Source organism: Vidua macroura, chromosome 2 (genome assembly GCF_024509145.1).
Source record: "Vidua macroura isolate BioBank_ID:100142 chromosome 2, ASM2450914v1, whole genome shotgun sequence".
NCBI lineage: Eukaryota > Metazoa > Chordata > Aves > Passeriformes > Viduidae > Vidua > Vidua macroura.
Window position 1 is genome coordinate 20,159,832 of NC_071572.1, and position 20,805 is coordinate 20,180,636.

General features: G+C 39.9%; 1 protein-coding gene across 4 annotated transcripts in view; it reads right to left on the reverse strand.

The window, feature by feature from the left end:
- Positions 1 to 4,807: 4,807 nt before the first annotated feature.
- The window catches only part of SHROOM2 (shroom family member 2), a 117,873-nt gene continuing 101,875 nt past the window's right edge, over positions 4,808 to 20,805 (reverse strand). For 3 of the 4 annotated variants that reach the window (XM_053972151.1, XM_053972150.1, XM_053972153.1), the window contains 4 exons: positions 17,552 to 18,103; positions 16,481 to 16,661; positions 11,678 to 11,950; positions 4,808 to 7,622 (listed from right to left, as the gene is read on the reverse strand). In XM_053972151.1, the coding sequence (XP_053828126.1) occupies positions 7,356 to 7,622; positions 11,678 to 11,950; positions 16,481 to 16,661; positions 17,552 to 18,103 (1,273 nt within the window). In that variant the 3' untranslated portion in view covers positions 4,808 to 7,355. The remainder of the gene's footprint in view (positions 7,623 to 11,677; positions 11,951 to 16,480; positions 16,662 to 17,551; positions 18,104 to 20,805) is intronic. The other variant, XM_053972152.1, reaches the window with a different exon arrangement.

The window sequence follows — 20,805 nt, forward strand, 5'->3', positions numbered from 1 at the left end:
TCGGTACGTGACTGTGTAATGTAAGAACAGCAAACACAAAAGGTGAATTTATAGTGACCATAAAATTTTTATTCCCAGTTTCCTGACTTCCAGAGACTTTATGGTCAACCTCCACATTGCACTTTCCCTGTTATTCCTGACAACAGTACTGCACTCCTGACACCCTTGAACATTTGCATCTAATTTTTATTTTCATGAATCTGTCTTGTACTTGCTGGGTCCTGACAGGGCTTTCTCTGCTCAAACGAGTCTCATGCTCTATGTGATGCTCAATAGCACACAAAGAGCAACTTTTAAATCCCAGTTTTGATCAGTGAGTGCTCTTTGTTATGTTATGACATACTTTCTTTACTCTCTAATAATTTACGTGAGTCTCTTTTCTCATTTTCCTGTCCTTTGCATTGGATATAGACTGTGGGATCAGACACAATATTTTAGAAAGTTTATGGAGTTTTCAGCAACATTGCATCACAAGTTACTACTTTCCTGTGTTTCAGCCTTTTTCCTAGAGCATAGAGCTCATGTGAACTGATCATTCATTGTGATCCCACACACATTTTGAGAGCCTGGTCTATGTCATTGCCCTGTCCATGTGATTGCCATCATTTTTTCCTTGATTAATTGCTATGCATGTCACCATGTGAAATGATAATTTTGTTTGAACACACCCAGACTACCAATTTTTCTCAGTGCAACTTTCCTCTTCTCTGTTTGCCATACATGTTGCAAACAGTGACCATTATCACTGGGCTTCTTTTGTAATAATCACTTATTGGTTTGGTGGAACTGCCCATAGCAAAAAATGCTGGTCGAAGTAACTCCACCTTTGCAAAACCAGTGTGACAATGAAGTTTACTCACCTAGCTTTTTTTCTTCCTTGTTGTTTAAAAATAGGAAGTGGTGGGTTTTTAAAAATTCTTTAATGGGGCACATTCTGGTCACACTTCTCTATGGAGTATTTCTGCTTTCAAATTCACTGATGGCCTACCATGGACTATGTAAGAATGTCCTGGGAACAGAAACCCAAGATCCTCTACTCCCTATTGATGGAAAGGCTGAATATTTAGATCTTCAGCTTCTTGCTCTCTAAATTACGCTTTCCTGGCAGAACACAATGATCCAACTTCAACAGGAACAGGGTATTGGTATTATTGGTAATTGGTATATAATATTCTATTGGATGTAGAATTGGTATTCTGCCCTCAACCAGAAGCCTGGTATTAAATTGAGCTCCAAAGAGGTGGCAATTAGGTAAGCAAAACCCCAGAGAACAAGCCAGGTCACCCATTCTGTAAATGTGTGTTGTGCTGTAAACACCCTCATCTCCCAGCTTGTGTGACTTCAGCATCTCAGCATGTCCAGCTAGGTGGGCTGTTTAGTGAATTTAGGATGACCTCAGAGAAAGGATGACTTCTTCCTCAAAGGGAAGCTTCTTTCTTTGAGGCTCCTTAGTGCCAGAGAGCTGTTCCAGTGTCTCCTGAGCCTATAAAGGCTCAAATGCACAGAACATGATGGTGTTATACAGTGAGATCTGAGATTCTGAAATTCCGAGTTATTCCCCGTAACTTTCAAAGATGCTTTAGGATATTTTTACATTATAGTAACTAAAAAGCCTGCCCTAGCACATGGAGACAGAACACTTCTGCCGTGTCACGTACAGAGAAAGAAAAACAGGAAATTCAGAGGCCCGAAGCACTTTACCACTGGTTTAGTTTTTCTTCCTTCAGGGCACTGATCCTTCCAGGCTTTCTTGGTTTTCACTTCCTTATGATATGTATCACCCCATTAGTAAGAGAATGACTGCTCCACCCCTTTCTAGTCAGTGTTGGCCACTTTCGATCATCACAGATTGTTTTCCCATTTTATCTCTGTGTGAGAAAGCTGCTGAAGCTGCAAATCCTGGGAGTGGCAATGAATAGTATTCACAGGACTCATGCCTTTCCTATTTAGATACTGAGATAAAAAAATCTTATCTTCTTTCTATTGCTTATTATTTAGCCTGCTACTGCTCATTGTATTTATATTTCTCTGAGGCACTTAGCAAAGACACAAGTGTCATTTATCAGTAACAAACATTATGAAGAGCAGACAGCTGGGAAGTGAAACAGATGTTGAAATGAAATTATTCTCATCAGGAAGATTTTGTTAATTCCTCTCAGGCTTTTGGACTTCACAGCTCCACCAAAACAATGTTTTGGTACAATTCTTACAAGCAGACATCCATCACCCCGTTTCCAGAACATGCTCTCCATAAGGAGCCCAGCAAATGCTGCTGTCACAAGGAACAGCAGCAGATCAACAACTCGGTAACTTCGGACCACAGCCTCCTCAGAGCCTGTACCGGCTCCTCTTACAGAAGTTGCTGGGAATGAATAGTTTAGTTAACACAGCTGCAGCTTAGTATGCACTTAAGGCTTTCTTTCACTAATTCCATTAAAATATAGGAACATAGACCTAAAATTCTTGACAGTTCTCACCTGGGACATGTAGCATGCAGGCCTTTTAAATGCCATTTTGCTGGAGATTTTATATTACTAAGTAAGTAAGTTTGAATATTTTTCTGTATCTTCCACTACATCTTCAGCTTCACAGTCACAAATCCATTTACTTTAATTAAAATATCTCCTGTGTTAAGACAATCATGAGCAGCAAATTAAAGTATTCCAATAAAAGATGAAATGCATTGGGAATCTGGGTTGTTCTCTAGTGGCACTGTTGCAGGTTAACAAGTGACACCTGGAGAAGAGGAGTTACACAGAATTCCTCCTTCTGCTTCACCCCAGATGGGTTGCCAGAAATCACCAGATATTCTTGGTATCCCACCCCTGGCAGCAGCCAGCACAAGTTAGTCAGCAGCAGGAGGCAACAGGTAATGGCATTCTGAGGATACATTTCTTGTTAACTTCACCAGGAAGCAGTTTGTTGCATGGAGGGGACTTGAGAGGAAGGGAAGACACAGACTCCACTAACCCTGACGTGGTTTGGCAGTAGCGGAAGGCACATCCTAGCCACAAGGCCATCTCCTCCCTGCAAAACTCAGACTGCCTCCAAGACAGATATCAAAGCATCTAAAAATGAAGCCATTGTGTCAAAATGAAGGATTTTTAAGACATGAGAAAAAAATTTGCATTTTTACTAGCCTTGTGCTCAGGAAAGGCTCAACTGCTGTGACTAAAATAAAACTCAGTCTAAAATACACAACAGCCCACTGGCCCACATGGTTACAACCCAGAAAAAGGTGTTTATTGTAGGCTGAACTGAAGTGATACTTGCTCTACTTGTAAGTGTGCTACTGTAGCCTGAGTGAGAATTACCTCCTACTACTGAACTGCACCCAATTTATTTCAATTCAAATTTTCCTCTGGAATGTAGTAAGTTAACCTACCTCAAATGGAACAACTTTATTCATAGAAACATTATAAAAGCAGCAGGTAGAAAGAATGAAACCCAAGATTTCACAGGTGAGTTGCTAATTCACATGGGTTACCCATCTTACAGTTTATGGACCATTATAATTAGTTTCACAGATCATTATAATTAGTTAAGTTGCAGACTGAAACTGTGGTAAGTAAATGTGATGATCAATTTCCCACTGCTGACAACTGACAATATATAATCCAATTAAAAGATGTAATTGTTAATTTCATAACATTCTGTGGGCATGATCTGCTCATGTATACAGAAAAAACCCAATTTATCCTCTAAAAAATCTGCACAGCTGAGAAGCCCTTAATTAGAATAGGCCTTGTTTCTACTGCATATCATAAGGGCTTGTTAGAGCTACTGGACTGCCAACATGTTACTTCAGCTGTAAAAACAGACAATTAAGTACACTAAAATTAGTCACTAGATCTTAGGAAAGAACATTGTAAAATGGTGACTCCTTTGAAATCTGAGGGAGGGCCTCAAGTACACCATGAGAGAAAATAAAGAGCGGAATTTCAGTTTAAAGAAAGGCAATTTAAAAAAATGCAAACGGTACACAAAAACTAGACTGTTATTCCTCTGGAGCTGCCATCCTGGATTATACCTAATGCTCACAAAAACAGGCACAAACATGGGGGGTCCATCCATGTATAAAGAGAGAGGGAAAAGAAGGGTGAAAATAAGTTTAGAAGAATCCTACAAATACCCAAGTATTTTTCTTTCCCTAACTCCCCAGATTTTATAAAGATCTTCACATACAATCACAGACAATTAATTTCCAGGATCAAGCTACGGTTCTGTGATCTGTGGTCACCTCTACTATAAATTTCTACATACATGCTAGTGTTTCCCAATAAGGCAGAAGATTCTGCAGTTAATCTGAGAACCCCCATTAAACTGAAGTTTCTGTGAAAGTCTGTTAGAGAATTCACAAGTGATCTGCTCTTGCAAAAAATCTCACGCACCACTGACTCTGGATATTGAAGTATCCATTCTAAACATGGGATGAAGCTGAAGCAGTGGAATTGCCCAAGCAGGAAAATCTAAACTGTTCCCCTGGCATGTGCTCTCTAAGTGGTGAGAGACCCATTTATTTTATCACCTCATAACACATTTTACCTTTCTGCCATCTCATATTCACACTCTTAAAATACTAAATAGACACAAACACATTTCTGGTACTTACACTGGGAACTTGAGAATGATTAATTACCCAACACATAAAATAAGCTGTACAATGACAACAAACTACTTCAGACCGCAAGATAACTGGCCTGGCCTTGAAAAGCACTATAGATGGGCACCACGAGATAGCCAACACTGCAAAGCAGCAAAGCAAAGCAGAAGCTTTTGACATTAACACTGCACACAAAACTAACTCTACATTGAAATATACAGTTTATTTTCTCGAAGTCAAGCAATACCATTTATCAGTAGGTACATGTTAAGTGTCAGGCAGGAAAACTGTACATTTTCACTCTGGGCTGCAGGATCCAAACAGACGGAGAAGCAGTGTGGAAATCTTTCACTATACAAAGAGGTCTAGAATTGAGAACAACAAAGGATGAAGAAACAGCCATCCCCAGGACGCCAAAGGCAAAACATTAGCACCAGATTTTTTTCAAAAAGCAACAGTACAGCTATTTACAGATTTACATATAACATTGGGAGGCCACCATCTTCACGTTTCCAGGGTGAGTGATTTTCAAAAGTTTTGAAAAAGGAAAGGATATATTAGTGTCTACACAACTGTTCTGTGAAAAGGATAATAGATATAGCTTTCACAATATTGCTACCTTTTATCAGAGATCTAAATCAAAGTACTGTATACAAACACATTGTAATTATATTATTCTTCACATTTCACATACACATTTCAGAGTAACCACAATATGTAAAATTTTTAAAATGCCACAGATAAAACAATGCACACTTTTCTCCAAGCTAAGACAAGCATAATTTATTTATGTTTAGTTTTGGGTTTGTTACGGTTAAGGGATAGGTTTAAGGACAAAGGGACCTGTTGTCCTAGGAACATAGCAGCAAATAACTGAGATGCCAGAAGACTACATTTCTGAACTAGGAGGGAGAAACCAAGGTCAGCTGTAGGTCTTGTAAAATGGTAGCTCCATTTGACCTCAACTGATGCACATCAACATAATTTCAATTAAAATTTGGTCCAGGTATACAAAGTAGTGCACAATAAGGGTGTGCACGAGGGCAACAGTCCTTTTAATGTTTCCACCTGACTGGTTCCAGAGGATTTTTGTTCCCCAGTTCCCCAACTCACAAGGCACTGATCTGTGCCTTTCCAGTTCTCTCCCCACAAAAGAGAGGATTCAGCTAAGAAGGACAGAAAAACTCTTGTGAATGCTGCCATACTGCAGGAGTAGTGGGAAGAATTCTTTGCTCTCTTTTCAACAGATGACTGTATTTTCACCCTGCTTAGCTACAGACTGGCATTCACATCAGCCTTGAAAATGGCTTGTGGCTGGGGAACCTATTTGTCTGAGGAGAGATAAATCTTTTCCTTACGAAAATGTAAACGGCATATACACAAAGTCTTCCCAGACTTCCTCTGCCTGCAAAACTTTATTTTAACATAGAACTTGACACTTAAGACACTATAGGATTTTACTGCAGGTATCTATGCAAGTCAGCATAACCCATCACTGTGCTGCAAACATGAATTAGCACCTCTTTTTAGAGCTACTGGAAATTACCTAAGTCAATGGCAGTATATTAGGAGATCAGATTAGTGATCTGATACTGTGAACTAACATCCTCTCTGTTCTTTCAGAAAAAACAAGCAAACATCCCCACTTATGTTCACAGTTACAACACAGTTGCTCCAAGTAATGCACAGTATTTACACGGCAGAATTGTTTCTATTGCATTTGGTAGTCTGAGAAAGAGGAACAAACAGTATTATATAGGTCAACTTCAGTATAACTTAATTGCCTATATAAAACCATTACAATGTTGAACAACTGAAGAAAAACACAACCAGTGTCCTTAACCTACATTTATTTCCACAAAGTGTAGTGGGTTTGGGACAAGAAGAATAAAAACATGCATAAAAAAGCACAAGAAAGCAAACGAGCCTTCTAAATAATTTAGATGAAAAATGTTTTGAATAAAATCAGCACAGTACTTCCAGCCCATTTCTTAAATCAAGTACAACTTGGTAAAGAAAACCACTTGCATTGCATTAAGAGGGTGTACAAATATGTCTTGCAAAGTAATTTAAAAAAAATCTTCAGCAAGGTAGGCATTAGGTGATTTGCAAGCTGCTTAGGAAGCATTTAACTAGACTGATTTTGAAGTTGTTTTCTGCAAGGGGAAAGTGCGATCCTATATACAATATTACAAAAAAGTGTCTGATGCCACAGGATCAGAGTGACACTGTATTTCAGCAATCTGAATATATTAGCTATAAGATGCATGCTTCCCCTATTTAATGTGTCTTTAAAAAAACATAAAAACCCACTAAATTTAGAGCTTCTAAATGTGTGTGCATTTGTGAATTGCTGTAGGGTTTCCCAGCAGACTGTGCAGCATCTGAACATAAAGGAAGTATACAACCTATTTTAAAAACCATTGTTTGCATGCACAACTGCCACAGACCTTGAACATTTGAGCAGAAAGGTTAAGAGTCTCTCCCCTTTCATGGAGCTTTCTGGAAGTTAAGCAATGAGGAACAGCTGTAGAGTCCAGCAATAAAAATGTTTTCTAAAAAATTAAATACATCATTCAAAAAAAATGAAAGAGAGCTGTTATTATTGCTGTTGTGAGAGCTATTTTTCTCTTGTGCACTTGTTTCTCTACCACACACTCAAGCAAGCCAAAAGACTCATTTGTATACTTGGAAACTGCCCTATCCCTTCCTTCTTTTCCATTTTTCCCATTGTTGGTTGCACTCAGTGCCCTTATTTAAGCCGCTCAGGTTGGAGGCTGTCAGTCAGACACTTCAGCTGCTCCTCCCCCAGCTTGATCTTGTCCTCAAGCTCTCGCTGCTCAATGATGAGGGCTGACTTCATTTTCACAAAGTGCTCATAGTCTGCTAAGTTCTCCTCGCTCAAGTAGTTCGCCAAAATGTCGAAGACAATGCGCTCTCGACGATCCAGGTTTTCCTTCAGTTCCTTTGCATCCTCATGTTGCTGGGTCAGCAGCTTTTGCTTATCTACCAATGTCCGCTTAGGAGAAAAGAGAAACAGTTAAAAATTCACTGGGTTCACTAGGTTGGGACAACAGCTTCAGTGTTCAATTCTCAAGTCTGTTTTATCTACAGAGACGTTCCTGAATATTTAGAAAGGTGGAAAAAGAACATGCCTTAAAATTTAGACTAATAAAATGCATTAACAAACTGATAAAAAACATAGTAAAATCAATGAAAGACACACAATTACTTTCTCTTGGCCTCAAAAACATTATTTCAAAGATTAATTTACTATTTAATAGTTAATCAATAGCTGTATACAATATAGTTGCTTTTGAAGAATAGTTCTTCAAATTAAGACTCAGCTGTCTTACATCTTCCATACAGCACTGGCACAGCTGTGGTTACAGAACCCAGAAACAGACCAGTTAATGGAGCCATTTGGTCTTACACAGCTCCTGACACTGTGTATTTCGCAATTCTGCTGCATCCACAAGCCTCCCGGATGACATGTGAAGTCCTGTAGTCTTCAGACATGAGCAAGAGCAAAAGCTGAGGCAAGACAAGAGAAGGGCAAAAGGGAAGCAAAAGAAAGAGGACAGCAGAAGACAGCAGCCTCTCTGCCAGCATCACCTGTCTGCACAGTGACAGTCCCACCTGAATCACCCAGCTACACTCCTTTGGCAGTACATGGAGAGGAACAGGAGCACCATCAATCCAACCCATTTCAGATGTCTGTCTACAAGTGATTGCTTTTTTCCAGTGACAGAGTATGGCTGGCTTACTCTGACATCAAGAATCCTATACAGATGTCTGAACTTAATTAAAAAGCATCCCTAAGAGGTACCAATCCATAACTTCTAGCTTGGCTTCAGAGATGAATTTTCTTTGAGAAGCTTTCTTCAAATAAACCTCAGTCTGTTCTAATAAACGTGTCCATCTTTTTAATTTGCACCTTCTGTTAAATCACGCATGCTGTTTAATAAGCCTGAAGGATTTACAGAGAAGTGTTTTTGTAGGATATAAAAGTCTTTTCAAGATGGAAGTATGAGACAAAGGGGGCTACAGATCAGTGAGCTTTAATAAACCTACCTGTCAGAGTTGCCCATGCATCTTGTGCTGACTCTTTCTGCAGACAGACCAAAGCTCAAGAGTAAAATGTTTTCAGATTTGTGCTCTCAATGTACTTATAATACACAGCCTAGATTAAAACTCAGGATTCAAGACAGCTATGGAAGACAAGTCAGAAAAATCACACACTATTAGAAAAAACAGTTTAATCTTCCCTTGAGCTTATGCCAGGGAAAAAAAATCCCACTGCAAGTTGCAAGCAGAATTATCTGCTGCAAAGAGATGGAACTAAAAGTCCTCCTGAACTCACTAGGGCAAATAGCAGATAGCCTCAAACCCAGAAGTGGCTAGACTGCTCCCAGGACAGCCTTGCAGGTGTGTGCATGCTGAGCAGCAGTAACTAGCCAGAATCTGATGAATGCAAGAGGGCGTAGACACAAAGCACAAGCAGTAAGAAGACACTGGCCTTGCTGTGTAAGAGGAAGGGGGCTGGTAGCTCTTCAGATGAAGCCCCTTTCAGAAGCTGAATTTGAAATACCTGATACTGTTCCCTGTGGCAAAAAAAAACAAAAAAAACCCAACACCTACAGCAGAGCATCTGAAAGTCAAAATATTAACTCAGCAGTCATTATTTGACAGCTTTTATTGAGAAAGTCTGGTAAGCTGTTGCTGGCTCCTAGAAAGTGGAAAGCTATCAGAGCAATGTTTATTAGACAACATCATCTTGGAAAGAAAAATCAGTGGTCACTGGGAATATGCTCCCCAACAATGGAAACAAAATCCTCTGTTTTGTTTATATGGTACATTAGTGGTTCACCATATATTATCATCTGACCTACTAAAATACTAAAGGACCACCAAAAAAGCCACAAGCACCAGTCTAAATTCAGCATTTCAAGATACATTTCACAGAATCATAAAATGGTTTGGATTGCAAGGCACCTTAAAGATCATGTATTTCCAAGCCCTGCTCTTATCAGACCAGGTTGTTCAAAGCCCCATCCAACCTGGTCTTGAATATTTCCAGGGAGGAGGGCAGGTACCTCCTGAGGTCTGTTCCAGTGCCTCATCACCCTCAGGAAAGGTTCCTAACATCTTATCTAAACCTGTCCTCCTTCACCTGCAGGCCGTTCTCTCTTGTCCTATCACTACATGCCCTTGTAAAAACTCCCTCTTGTAAGCCCCCTTTAGGTACTGGCAGGCTGCTCTAAGACCTCTCTGGTGTTCTCTTCTCCAGGCTGAGCAGCCCCAACTCTGCTTGTGCAGTGCTCAGGCCTCTGAATAACAGAGTGGCCTTAGTCTGGAAGGGTTCCAACAGGTCCATGTCTTTCTGGTGTTTTGTGCCCTAGAGCTGGATGCAGCAATGCATCCACTCCCAGGAGCAGAATCCCCTCCCTTGACCTGCTGGCCACACTGCTTTTGATACAGCCCAGGATACGTTTGGCTCTCTGGGCTGCAAGTGCACATTGCTGGGTCATGTTGAGCTTTTCATCCACCAATACCCCCAAGTCTTCCTCTCCAGGGCTCATCTCAGTCCTGATGGATCTCTCCTGATGTTACTATGGTAAGATTGGTGTCAGTGCATGTGAAGATGAATGGGGATTGAAATATGTTAGGGATTTGGAGTTCTGTCAGTATAAATTTGACATCAGAACAAACAGACAATTTCTGACTGTCCTTACTACACCACCTCCTCACCATCTTCCTTTTCCACATCCAGCCAGTAAGCTATTTTTATCACAGCTCTCAAACTGTGTTTCTTATGAGCACAAATCATGGTAGCTCCTTCCCCATCACACAACTGCAACCAGACTTAGAAAGAAGCCTAATGAGGGATTAAATTTCTTCAAGTGTCAGAAGCTTTGATCTGCCCTTTAATAAGCTGTCAAATACTTTCCTTTCCACCTCAGTCAGAGAGAAGTCTGAATGTCCATTAATCAAGTATGTTGGGACCAAGCAGCCAAAGCACAGCTTCAGATCAGTCCTAGCACTTACTGGTTCTTATGTGTGAAATAATGCAACAGGCTGAAGAAACAACATGAAGCCACAGCCTGTGGAAAAAATTCTGTTATAACATTTAGGTGGACTGTTGGCATTTCAGTCCACAGCTACAAGCCAAAAATCCTACTTCACATTCATTTAACCGTAGAAGCTAAACTCACTCGAAACACACACCCCCTCCACACTCTCTATTTATTTTAGCCTAAGTTTCACACTATCTACATCTCTCCTTTGGTGCATATCTGTATTGCTATCTATCTCTTTCCTTGGTTAGGCTTGATGGGATTTGACGTTAAAAAAATTACTGCAGGCAGAGGTGGGATTCAACAGGTTAAGAGCACCTTGAATACTCCTGCTCCTGAAATTTTCACTTCTGTTGGGAGTCCTCTACATCACTACCAGGCTATTCTGCCTGGGTAAAACATGTTTTCTACTGAAAAGTTCTTTTTGCCATGCCTCCCCCTGTTCCCCCCCTCTCCCTGCCTTTTTTTAAAAGGTTTGCCCTTCTGTTGTTTCTTGCTCTTGCTCCTCACTAGGCATTGTGGAAGGAAGCTGTAGTAGATGAGAAGCATTTTCTTTTTAACAACCTTATAGATTTGTATCAAGATCCTCACTGAGTATAAAGAAGTCTGCAAGCTTTCTGCATTACAGCACAAACACTCCTTTTCACATCTTGAATTGTTACCATATTTTTGTTTGCCTCCTTTTTATGCTCTTATCAGTAGATTCCCTTTTTCTTTAAACTTTTGCCAAGAAGTCTGTTTTCTAGTATGTTGCACCACAAACCCACTTTTTCTCAGCAAGCCACTTGTAGTTTCAGTATTCCAAGAAAAGAAGGCAAAGAGGAATGTTTAAGAAATCTTAAAAAAAAAAAAAGAAAACCACACCACTCTCTTATGAGATTTATCCACACACTATCCCTCATGTTGAGTGCTGCAACTTAGATAAACAAAACCAGGCAAACTCCCCTCTCCCATGAGCTTCCCTAAATGTAGGAATATTGTTGTTGGCCCTTCTCACCCGTTCTTCTGGAGAGGTGCTGTCATCCAGGTTATTGAGGGCGTTTTCCACCCGGGCCAGACGACCAGACAGGGACAGCAGGAGGTTGACCACTTTGTCAAGGTCACCAATAAACATCTTGAATTTGTCAAACTCATTTGGTTTGCAGACTTCTTTCACAATGGCCTCTACCTCCTCTCCCAGGATATTGTTTGCTTGGATGTCTTCCAGAAGTGTCTCCCGTGCTTCTCTCAGCACCTGCAGCTTCCTACTAATGCTGTCAATAAGTTCTTGCTGTGGAAAATAAAGGAGATAAGAATTTATTAGCACTACTGCATTTTTCCCTACTTCTGAAAGTAATGTCAGCTAGTGCTCTAATACATTTCCAACTTCCATGAGGCTTTGATAATGAGTGCATTACAAATAAATTGCCTGTGTTGAAGGTCTACACCTCTGCATTCAAAGGTTCAGAACATAGCTGCACAATGCTCAGCTAAAGACCTGTGCTAAAGCAAATTACCTTTGTGGAAAAAGATGAAGGCTTTTCACCCTACCAAGAAGCCTTCCTGCTTTTTCTTTGAGCAGCTTTAAAACTGCTAAGAACAGCAGAAAGCACAGCATGTGTCTGCATCTCTAAATATCAGGTCAAGTCCGTAACACCTTGCTAAGAGCTACACTTGGGAAGATACACAGTACTAGAAAAACAATCCTGTATTTTCCACACGATGCAGTTATAACTAGGGCACTGTCAAGCTTTCTTTTCCTTTCTGCATAATATTAGCATTCCTCCAATAGCAGTCCTTCCACTCTCAGAAAATCTTAGCATTAACAGTGCTTTACAACATTTCTGCAGGGCAGTTATAATCCCTAGAGCACAGGGAATAAAATCTACTGTGTTGTACAAAGCAGCTCTGCGCAAAGCTGTGCAAAGTGGCTCTGCCGAAGGACCAAAGAAGCATCACTGTCCCAGGCCAGGCAAATACACAGCCTCACTTGAAGTCTGGGGGGCTTCTGTACTATAGTCCCCACTGCGTGAGGTACACTTGCACTGCCTTAGAAAAGCATGTCAGGTGCAGAACCAGCAGAAACCAGACCAAGAATCCAGATCATCTTCGATCACCAGTGGTTTCTCTGTGCTACTTCCCTGCATTTGGGAAAGAGGTCTTGCTTCTCACATGCCCATTAGCTTTTGCCAGTGCACAAGTGGTGCAAGTCAGCTCAGCCAGCTGTCGACTCTGAGATCATTCACACCCTAAAAATGCCTTGTTCATTTAAATGTAGGTGCCTATTTGGTATTCAGCTAATTTCAGGTAAGAAAAATTTCCAAAGCGTTCTCTAAACATACACCTCAGTATTCCACCTCAGTGCAAATTCTGAATGAAAATTACATCCTTTAAAATAGTCATTATTTCACAGTACCCCTAGCTTTCCTTTTAATTACTCATGACATTCTTTAGGAACTGTGCTTTCTAAATGCAAATCTGATTACAAGCCTTCATGATTACTGAGAAACATACTGATAGCAGCTGCTGCTCACAGAGGCCACTGAACAGTCATTGCCAATTTATTTTGGGAACAAAAACCAGCACAAAACAAAGTCTGTCATCTTAACAGAAAGCAACTACACCGTGAAAATGGAACAGCCTTTTTGAAAGTAGAAATTCAACCCATGGATTATCAATACTGGTCTTTTCCTTTTTGATTTAATGTACTCAGTCCAGGTTAATCTGGATCTGGGTTATCTGTTAGCCCTGGTGCCCAAAAGATTAAGGTAGTAAGCAGTTCTACAGATGCCTGCTTTATTGACTGATTAATCTGCAGGATTTGATTTTTTCCCCCTTCTCTCAATGCAAATGCAGTTTGGTTTGGATTATGTAGGTCACAGTGCTACACTCTCATTTCCCTCAGATGACATGCACTATGCTGCTGTTTCACCATTTGAAACACAGCAAGATACGGTGGAGCTCTATGGAGCTCTATGTTATTATCTCAAGGTTTTTTCACTTCTGCAACTATGCTGCAACTTTTTTTAATTTAAAAAAAAAGCCACATGGCTGCTCAGCATTTACTGATCTGGTCTGCCAGTCCAGACCAGGTCTCTCAGTTTCTTTATTTAAAAAACAAAGAAGCCATTTTCCCAGTAACATCCTATGTAGTAACATCCCAAGCAGCTGAAGCTAACCTCTAAAGCAACAAGACTGTCATATCTATTAAGAATTGGATTATGATTACTGATTGCTTCGTACCCATATGAAGCAGCCTCTGCATGCAGCAACTGTGAACTCACTACATCCTTTTGCTAAACAACAGAAAACCTTTATTATGTTCAATATCTACTGAGCCAGATCTGCAGTCTACATCTTCAGACTGGCAGATGAATAATTTATAGCTGTGAATTCTGTACCAGTACACAAGAAAACAATAAAGTCATTCTTGCTGATCTGACTAGCAACACAGAAGGTGGCTCAGCAGAGCACTGCTCAGGTGGTTTGCTGCTTGGCATGCTTTTATGTTAATTATACTCTGCTTTCAGCTCACTACCCCATTCCTAAGGAATTCAAGCCTCAAACCAGATAAAAATTGGTATACATGAATTATTTTTATACTCTTCAGCAGCTGCTGAGATTTTCCTAAGGGCAAAGGGGAAACTTCTACACAGCCATACATGGATTTTCCTTTCTACAAAAAACACTCTTATAGCATCTTGAAAATCTGATCAGTATTTTATAATTGTGGTAAACTTACATTAAACCCAGTACACAAGACACACCCATTCCATTCCTGCTAGCTGGGAATACAGGGATTGGCTCAAAAAATCAAAATAAAGAAAGAATTAACAACCCTTTATGGAATTCCAATACTTATTTCAAAAGTAAAAAATATCACCACACATTTCTGGTTTGCAGAGCAGAGAATGATAAATACAGGAATTGTTCCACAGTGGACTGCAATTAAGATATCTCATAACAGAACTACCGGTTTCCAGGAACCAAGAAACAGGTTCTGGGCATATGGCCCATCTAAAATTACTGAAGTCACAAAGTGTGCCATTAAAGTGTTCAGGTCCCTAAGAATCCCTTGTTAAACTGTTGCCAAATATGAGAAGCTGGACCAAGCTGTATCTTCTGTCCATTCAATAAAGATGCCTTGACCCAGTTACAAAGAGTTATCTATGCTTTCTGACAAGATCCATGATGAAAGCCCATTGAACTGAGTGCTCCATCTCCATGTGGAAGAGCAGGGAGAGAAGCAAGCAGCAGGGTGTGTGTGCTACAACATGTACACTCAGAGGAGAAGATGGGAGGGATCTGCTAAAAGCCCATTGTGAAAACCTTCCTGTGTCATATGATTAGTGATATATACTGAAGCTGGGGGATGGATGGAGAAGTATGAAAAGGGTAAACATGATTTTCCTGTTAAGAAACCAACAAAAGTAAATGGCACTTTTGCTTATAAAAGTTTTAGTATTTAGTTTGTTGAGCACAGAAGAAAGGTTTAATTTTACCTCCCTCCTATTCTGTAATTAATGAGAATGACACTAATTGTAGCAAAATCATGAACGTGACAATCATGTGTAGCACCAAATAAAACCAAATTATTTAAAATGAAATGAAATCCCTAATTTGTCTAAGTAGTACAGCTGTTGGATTCAGCAGCTGTCTAGTAAGAGGGTGAGGGAAGGGCTCCTTCCACACCATGCCCCTGGCAGTGCACAGCACATTGAACTGTGCAGTGCAGAGGCAGCTGAGGGAGGCTGAAACAACAGAGAGCTAATAGAAAACACAACAGCCGACTAAAATGCAGTGCCAGCCATGCCTGCTCTGAACCACAGGTGGAAATATCTCATTCTTAGCAACTAAATACAGTCCTAATAATTAAAAATAATTTCTTTGGGACTGGATTATCAAGTACACCCTGGCAGCTGATTTTTAAGCAGAGAGCTGACTTGGACAGAAAAGGTTTGCACACCACTGCATTACTGGCTTAGGTAAACAGAGTTAAACTACATCTCTTTACTTGATCAAACAGAACATTTCCTCCAGCTTATCCATACTGGGAACAATGATTAAAATATTTTGTGCCAAGTTACTAATGAGATGAATGCAATGATTTTACCGTAGGACAACACTTTCTCCAACCACACGAACATCAGATCATCGTTACCGTACCTAGGGAATGATGGTGACCTTTGATCAGAAATAAAACACCAAAGGATGGGGATGAATAAGAAGACTGCTTCTCTCCCTTGTGAACAAGCAACTTCCACTGAATCCACCAGGCTAATTAATTATCTCCCACAATCATTATTAATTTGGGAGGCGGGAGAAATAATTTGCTGCTCATAAAAACAAAGCGTGAGGAAAAGAAAATAGAAGGTGTGTGTATGTTCCTTCTCTCTTGAGACAAACCCAAACTCTGGGAACATCTGGAAAATTTGGAACAACTAAAACCACCACCAGCTTCAGTGGGATACATAAGCACTGCTGGTTTTTTTTTACATAGTGAGAAATAGAGAAGGACCTCAAATAGAAAACAGTATTTTAAAAAACCTCCTCAAGACTTTTCCCTTTGAGACTTTCCAAAACATACAAGTTGCAAGAAGCACCTAATATGAAGTTCCTAAATTCACAGGTGTACACTTAACTCATCCCCAAAAACAAACAAAATAAAACCCCCAGAACCAAAAGAGGCTGTTTTTTTTCCAAGTGATCCTGCACATCTAGAAGGCTTTTTATTGAAAGACTGTTTAGTCAAACAAATTCTCATTTAATGTAGTGAACAGAACTCAGAGCCTCCCATTACACTTTTAGAAATGTCTTTTACCTTCTTCTCTGACAAGTCATGATCCAGCTCATCTTCAGAATCATCCTCACTCTGCTGCTGTTGCTGCTGCTCCTGCATGTCCTTCATTTTAATCAGCAGCTCTGCCTTTGGTGCAGATGTGCTGTAGTAAGTAGAATTTGTTGTCAGGGAGATGGCAGATGGTGCACTCTGCTCCTCTTTCCTGGGAAAAAGTCAAAACTTTCATTAACTGCCTAGACACACTAATCAATGAAAAGAAAGAAGAATGTTTTAGAGCCATAATTTCCCCAAGCAAGCAGGGCCTTCAAGAGAAAACCATTACCTATATAAATAAGATAAATAAACACTGTCTGAGAATAAAATCTGTATGAATTGAGTACATGCTCAGCAAAAGTTTAACTGAAATGACGCAGACGATCATACATCATTACAAGAATTGAAATGCATCAAAGATATCACATCTGGAAACAAAATGGAAAGCTATATTTTACAAAGTAGCGCAAAAAAATCTCAGTGTCATAGACATACCTCTTGAATTGGGATAGTACAATATAAGTAATTAACTTTTTGATTAGGGAATCATAAACAAATTTCTTGAGAAGGATATAACTTATCATAAAATTTGTATCAAGAAAACAGAAAACCAGAACATCAATGTGGATGGAATTCATTTTTTTCCTTCTTTGATCTCATTCACTTCTAGGAAATGCCTCATGCCCGCTTCAAGGTGTTTCACACAAAATTTTCATCACACAAAAAAGGCAAGAATTTTGTTCCTTCTCTGTCCAGTTACTAGACTGGATGATCTTGGTAAAATATGTAATCATGATGAAATGGCAAAAATTAATTATTTCGTAAGTTGTCAAAAACTGGCTTTCAACCATGTCTTGGAAATCTTTCATATTGCACAACACTGTCATTTCTGTCATTAATGCTATCATTAGTAGTATATGCTTGACTACTATTTTATCACAGAAGTCTCAGAAAAGACCCTCAACAGAAGGAAGACTCACCTCCAGCCCCCATAGAATACTGACACACTCTGGATGAAAGCTTACAAAGACATACCAGCTTACAGAAGGTCATACTCACTTCTCTTCTGAAATTTTTGGAGAGGGAACTTTTGGCAGAAGCTTCCTGCGCTGCTGAGCTTCTTCTAGGAGATGTTCATCTTTAGGGAATATACCAACCATCAGATCCATTGTTGTTTTTATTTTCACATTAGGATCTAGTATGTCTGCTAGAGATTTATCTCTTCCCACAATCTCTCTGGCGAGTTCCTCTGACTTCCAGTCTTCAAAGGTCTTTTCTTTGGCCTTTACATAGCTGGATGCTTGGGTGGCAGCACTGCTGTCCTTCAAGTTGCTCCCAGGTTCTTCAGCTGGTTGAGGGTCAACTGGTTTGGTTCTGGCTTCTGGCTCTGGCTCTACACCTTGCCTGGTGTAAGCACAGAATCGTGAATAGGATTGCTCAGAAGTGCTGAGTGTTTTAATCTGGTCCTTTTCCAAACCACTGGGTAAAGCAGGAGGCTCCATGGTACTGACAAGGCTCTGCCGACTCTCCTTCTCTGCACTGCTCTCAGAATGAACTATCTTGATGGGAACCATTTTCACTGTAGTATTGTTGTCTATAACCCTTTCAATTCTGGAAAATAAACAAAATTTATCCTGACATATGGAAGAACCTTAAATCTGAATTTGTATCTGCAAATCAGAGGTGAAGCCCAAAAAGATAGGTAAGAGTGAGGTATGTACAATTCCTAGGACTGTATCTCAAGCCCTAAATCTACATGTTCTTTTCTGCCCACAAGTTTTAAATGGTATTATTAGTTCATTTGTAAGGTATGCTAGCATCAGTTTGTACAATACTCATGATACAGGACTTCTGTTTGTTTCCATGCACACGAGGGTCCAATCTCAGCAGCCAGGCCTCAGATTTCAGACAGGGCTGCTGAACCACCTTTACCCCTTTGCTGCCACAGGCACAGAGGAAAATGCGCCCTCAGCCCACCGTCACTGCCTCACAAAGATCCAGTAGCTGTCAGGCCTTTTGGCCTGACAGGCTGCTGAGCTGCCTGGGGAGTCTGCGATGCCCTCACATCAATTCTCAGCTCTTCCAAGGCAAGAGACAACAGACCAGATGGGAGCATCCCACAGGCTAGGTTTTTGCTGAGCTACAAGAATAACAAAGAATCACAAACGGGAGATCTGGAAATCATTCAAAACTTAATTACATGGTTAAAAAAATAATCTTAGTTTATAAAATTTAACGTATGACATAAAAGCTTAATAAATAGAGCCTACCATAGTGTCCTAGTTTTCCACTTAAAGAAGAGAAACCAGTCATTGAAGAGGATAACACACAATTCTGAATATTCTTTTTAAGAGAAGCTTGTAGCAGAAGTTCTGTACTGCACAGCACAAAGGGTCACCTTAGCCATTCAGTAAGGAAAGGTATTTAAAGCAGAGGCTAACTTCAATTTTTAAACTGGACAATAACATGTTAAATAACATTACAGAAACATCTGTAGTGTATGTAAACCATATAAGAAACTGAAGTCTAGTTTAGTGGTTCTGAGTTTGCAAGAAGTTTAAAATTATTGTCATAATGTGGGTTTGGAACCTCTACAGCAAGGAAAGGAACATTGCCTACTAGCTAAAATATCTGGTTTCGTCTGGCTGGGTAGTTTGCCGCCTTTCAGATAAGTGACCAAGACGTACTACAGCTCTTTTCTAAGTGTGGGTGTGTCAGCTTCCCTAAAATAAGCTTCTACTTTCTACTGTTAGTAACAGCAGAATCTGTTTAACTTAACATTTTTTTGTATCTTGTATTTTAAAGGTATATTTGCCTCCGAATGAACGTGCAGCCCCCCAGTAGGTATTTACTTTCCACATGTGCTTTGTGGATATGCTTTGACATACTGATCCAACTCCTGGGGCAGCTTTTCCAGCCCATGCTGAACCTCCCCACTCCCATTTCATCAGGCTGTTGTCATTCAAGGGGATTGTAAATTTAAAGAGCTAATTTCTGTGCCCACTGCTTTGACCCAGCTCCCCACCTGCAGACTGGGACTCTCCTCCTGACTGCAGCAGAGCCGGACAGTGCCCAGCCACCACCCCAACCCTTTATTTTGTTTATTTTAGTTAAATCCCACATTATTTGAAGCTCCATTAGAATATGAAGAGGAACATATTTTAGAATTTGGGGGAAATATAAGATGAATGCATAAATGTATGGGGGGCAATTGGAAAAGAAGTGAGCTGAGTGGAATTCTTCACCTAAAGTGCCCAGCATCTGTTTTGAGGCTTTGAGCACATTCCTCTCAGCCTAGTCAAAGATTTTCCAGAAACTTAAAGCATCATTAAATCGACTGCTTTCAGTAAAAGTAAAGACAGTTCAACATCAGGTGCTTCAAAAATTCTGTTTCTGCAATCACTACCCTCCCAATTTCTGAAGGTTTTCCATTTGTGGAAAGGCAGCATGAAATTTTTGACTTGCAGCAACTCTGCTTGTGGACATTCCAAAGCTTAATCCAACTACAAACAGTCCCTCCTTGACTTGAGTTTAGGTTTAGTGGAAATCTATTGATGCACTTTTTTCAGCTTTGCTGTTGCTAAATGGCTATCTTTGGCAATAGCTCAGTTGTGTACACCATCAGTGTACAGTACACCACACAGTAATGTGTGTGTGTTTGCCCCACACACATTATTCTACCCTGCACACACATTCACTTTGGCCTGCTGATGAACAAGACACTTCTCTTAAAAGAGTAAAAAAGCTATAAGCTAACATCATCAAACATTAGCTGCCCCCAGCATGCAAAGTGGCACATCCAAACACTCATACACAAGGAGCCAATAGAAATAATAAGCCAAATCTGATTAACTATGTATTAAGATAAATCTACTTAACACATTTTATTCATATGAAATAAATATCATATAAAAAGTTCTGAGGTATGGCCGCCACACTTGTCCTTTTTGGCCAAACCTGTTTTAGTGAGTAACTTAATTATTACCTGGGGACAGTATGTTGTGTGCAAACAAGAGCTGTCTGGGTCTAAGAATTTTAAATGTTAGCAAAAGATTCGCAGGGTAAGTATTTCATCATTCACATATGAGCATATAATTAGGCATACCTCAGTGCTCATTTCAATATTAAAACTTAGCAAAAAGGAAGGACAAATACAATTGTCTTTCTACACATCCTTCGTATCTGTTCATAAAGTAAAACATTAAGGAAGTCAAAGCAAAATACTATGGAAGTCATTATTGTCATCTACCTTAGCACATGGATTCTAGGGTTCATATGACATTGCACTTTTCATTGTAAATTATATTATTACT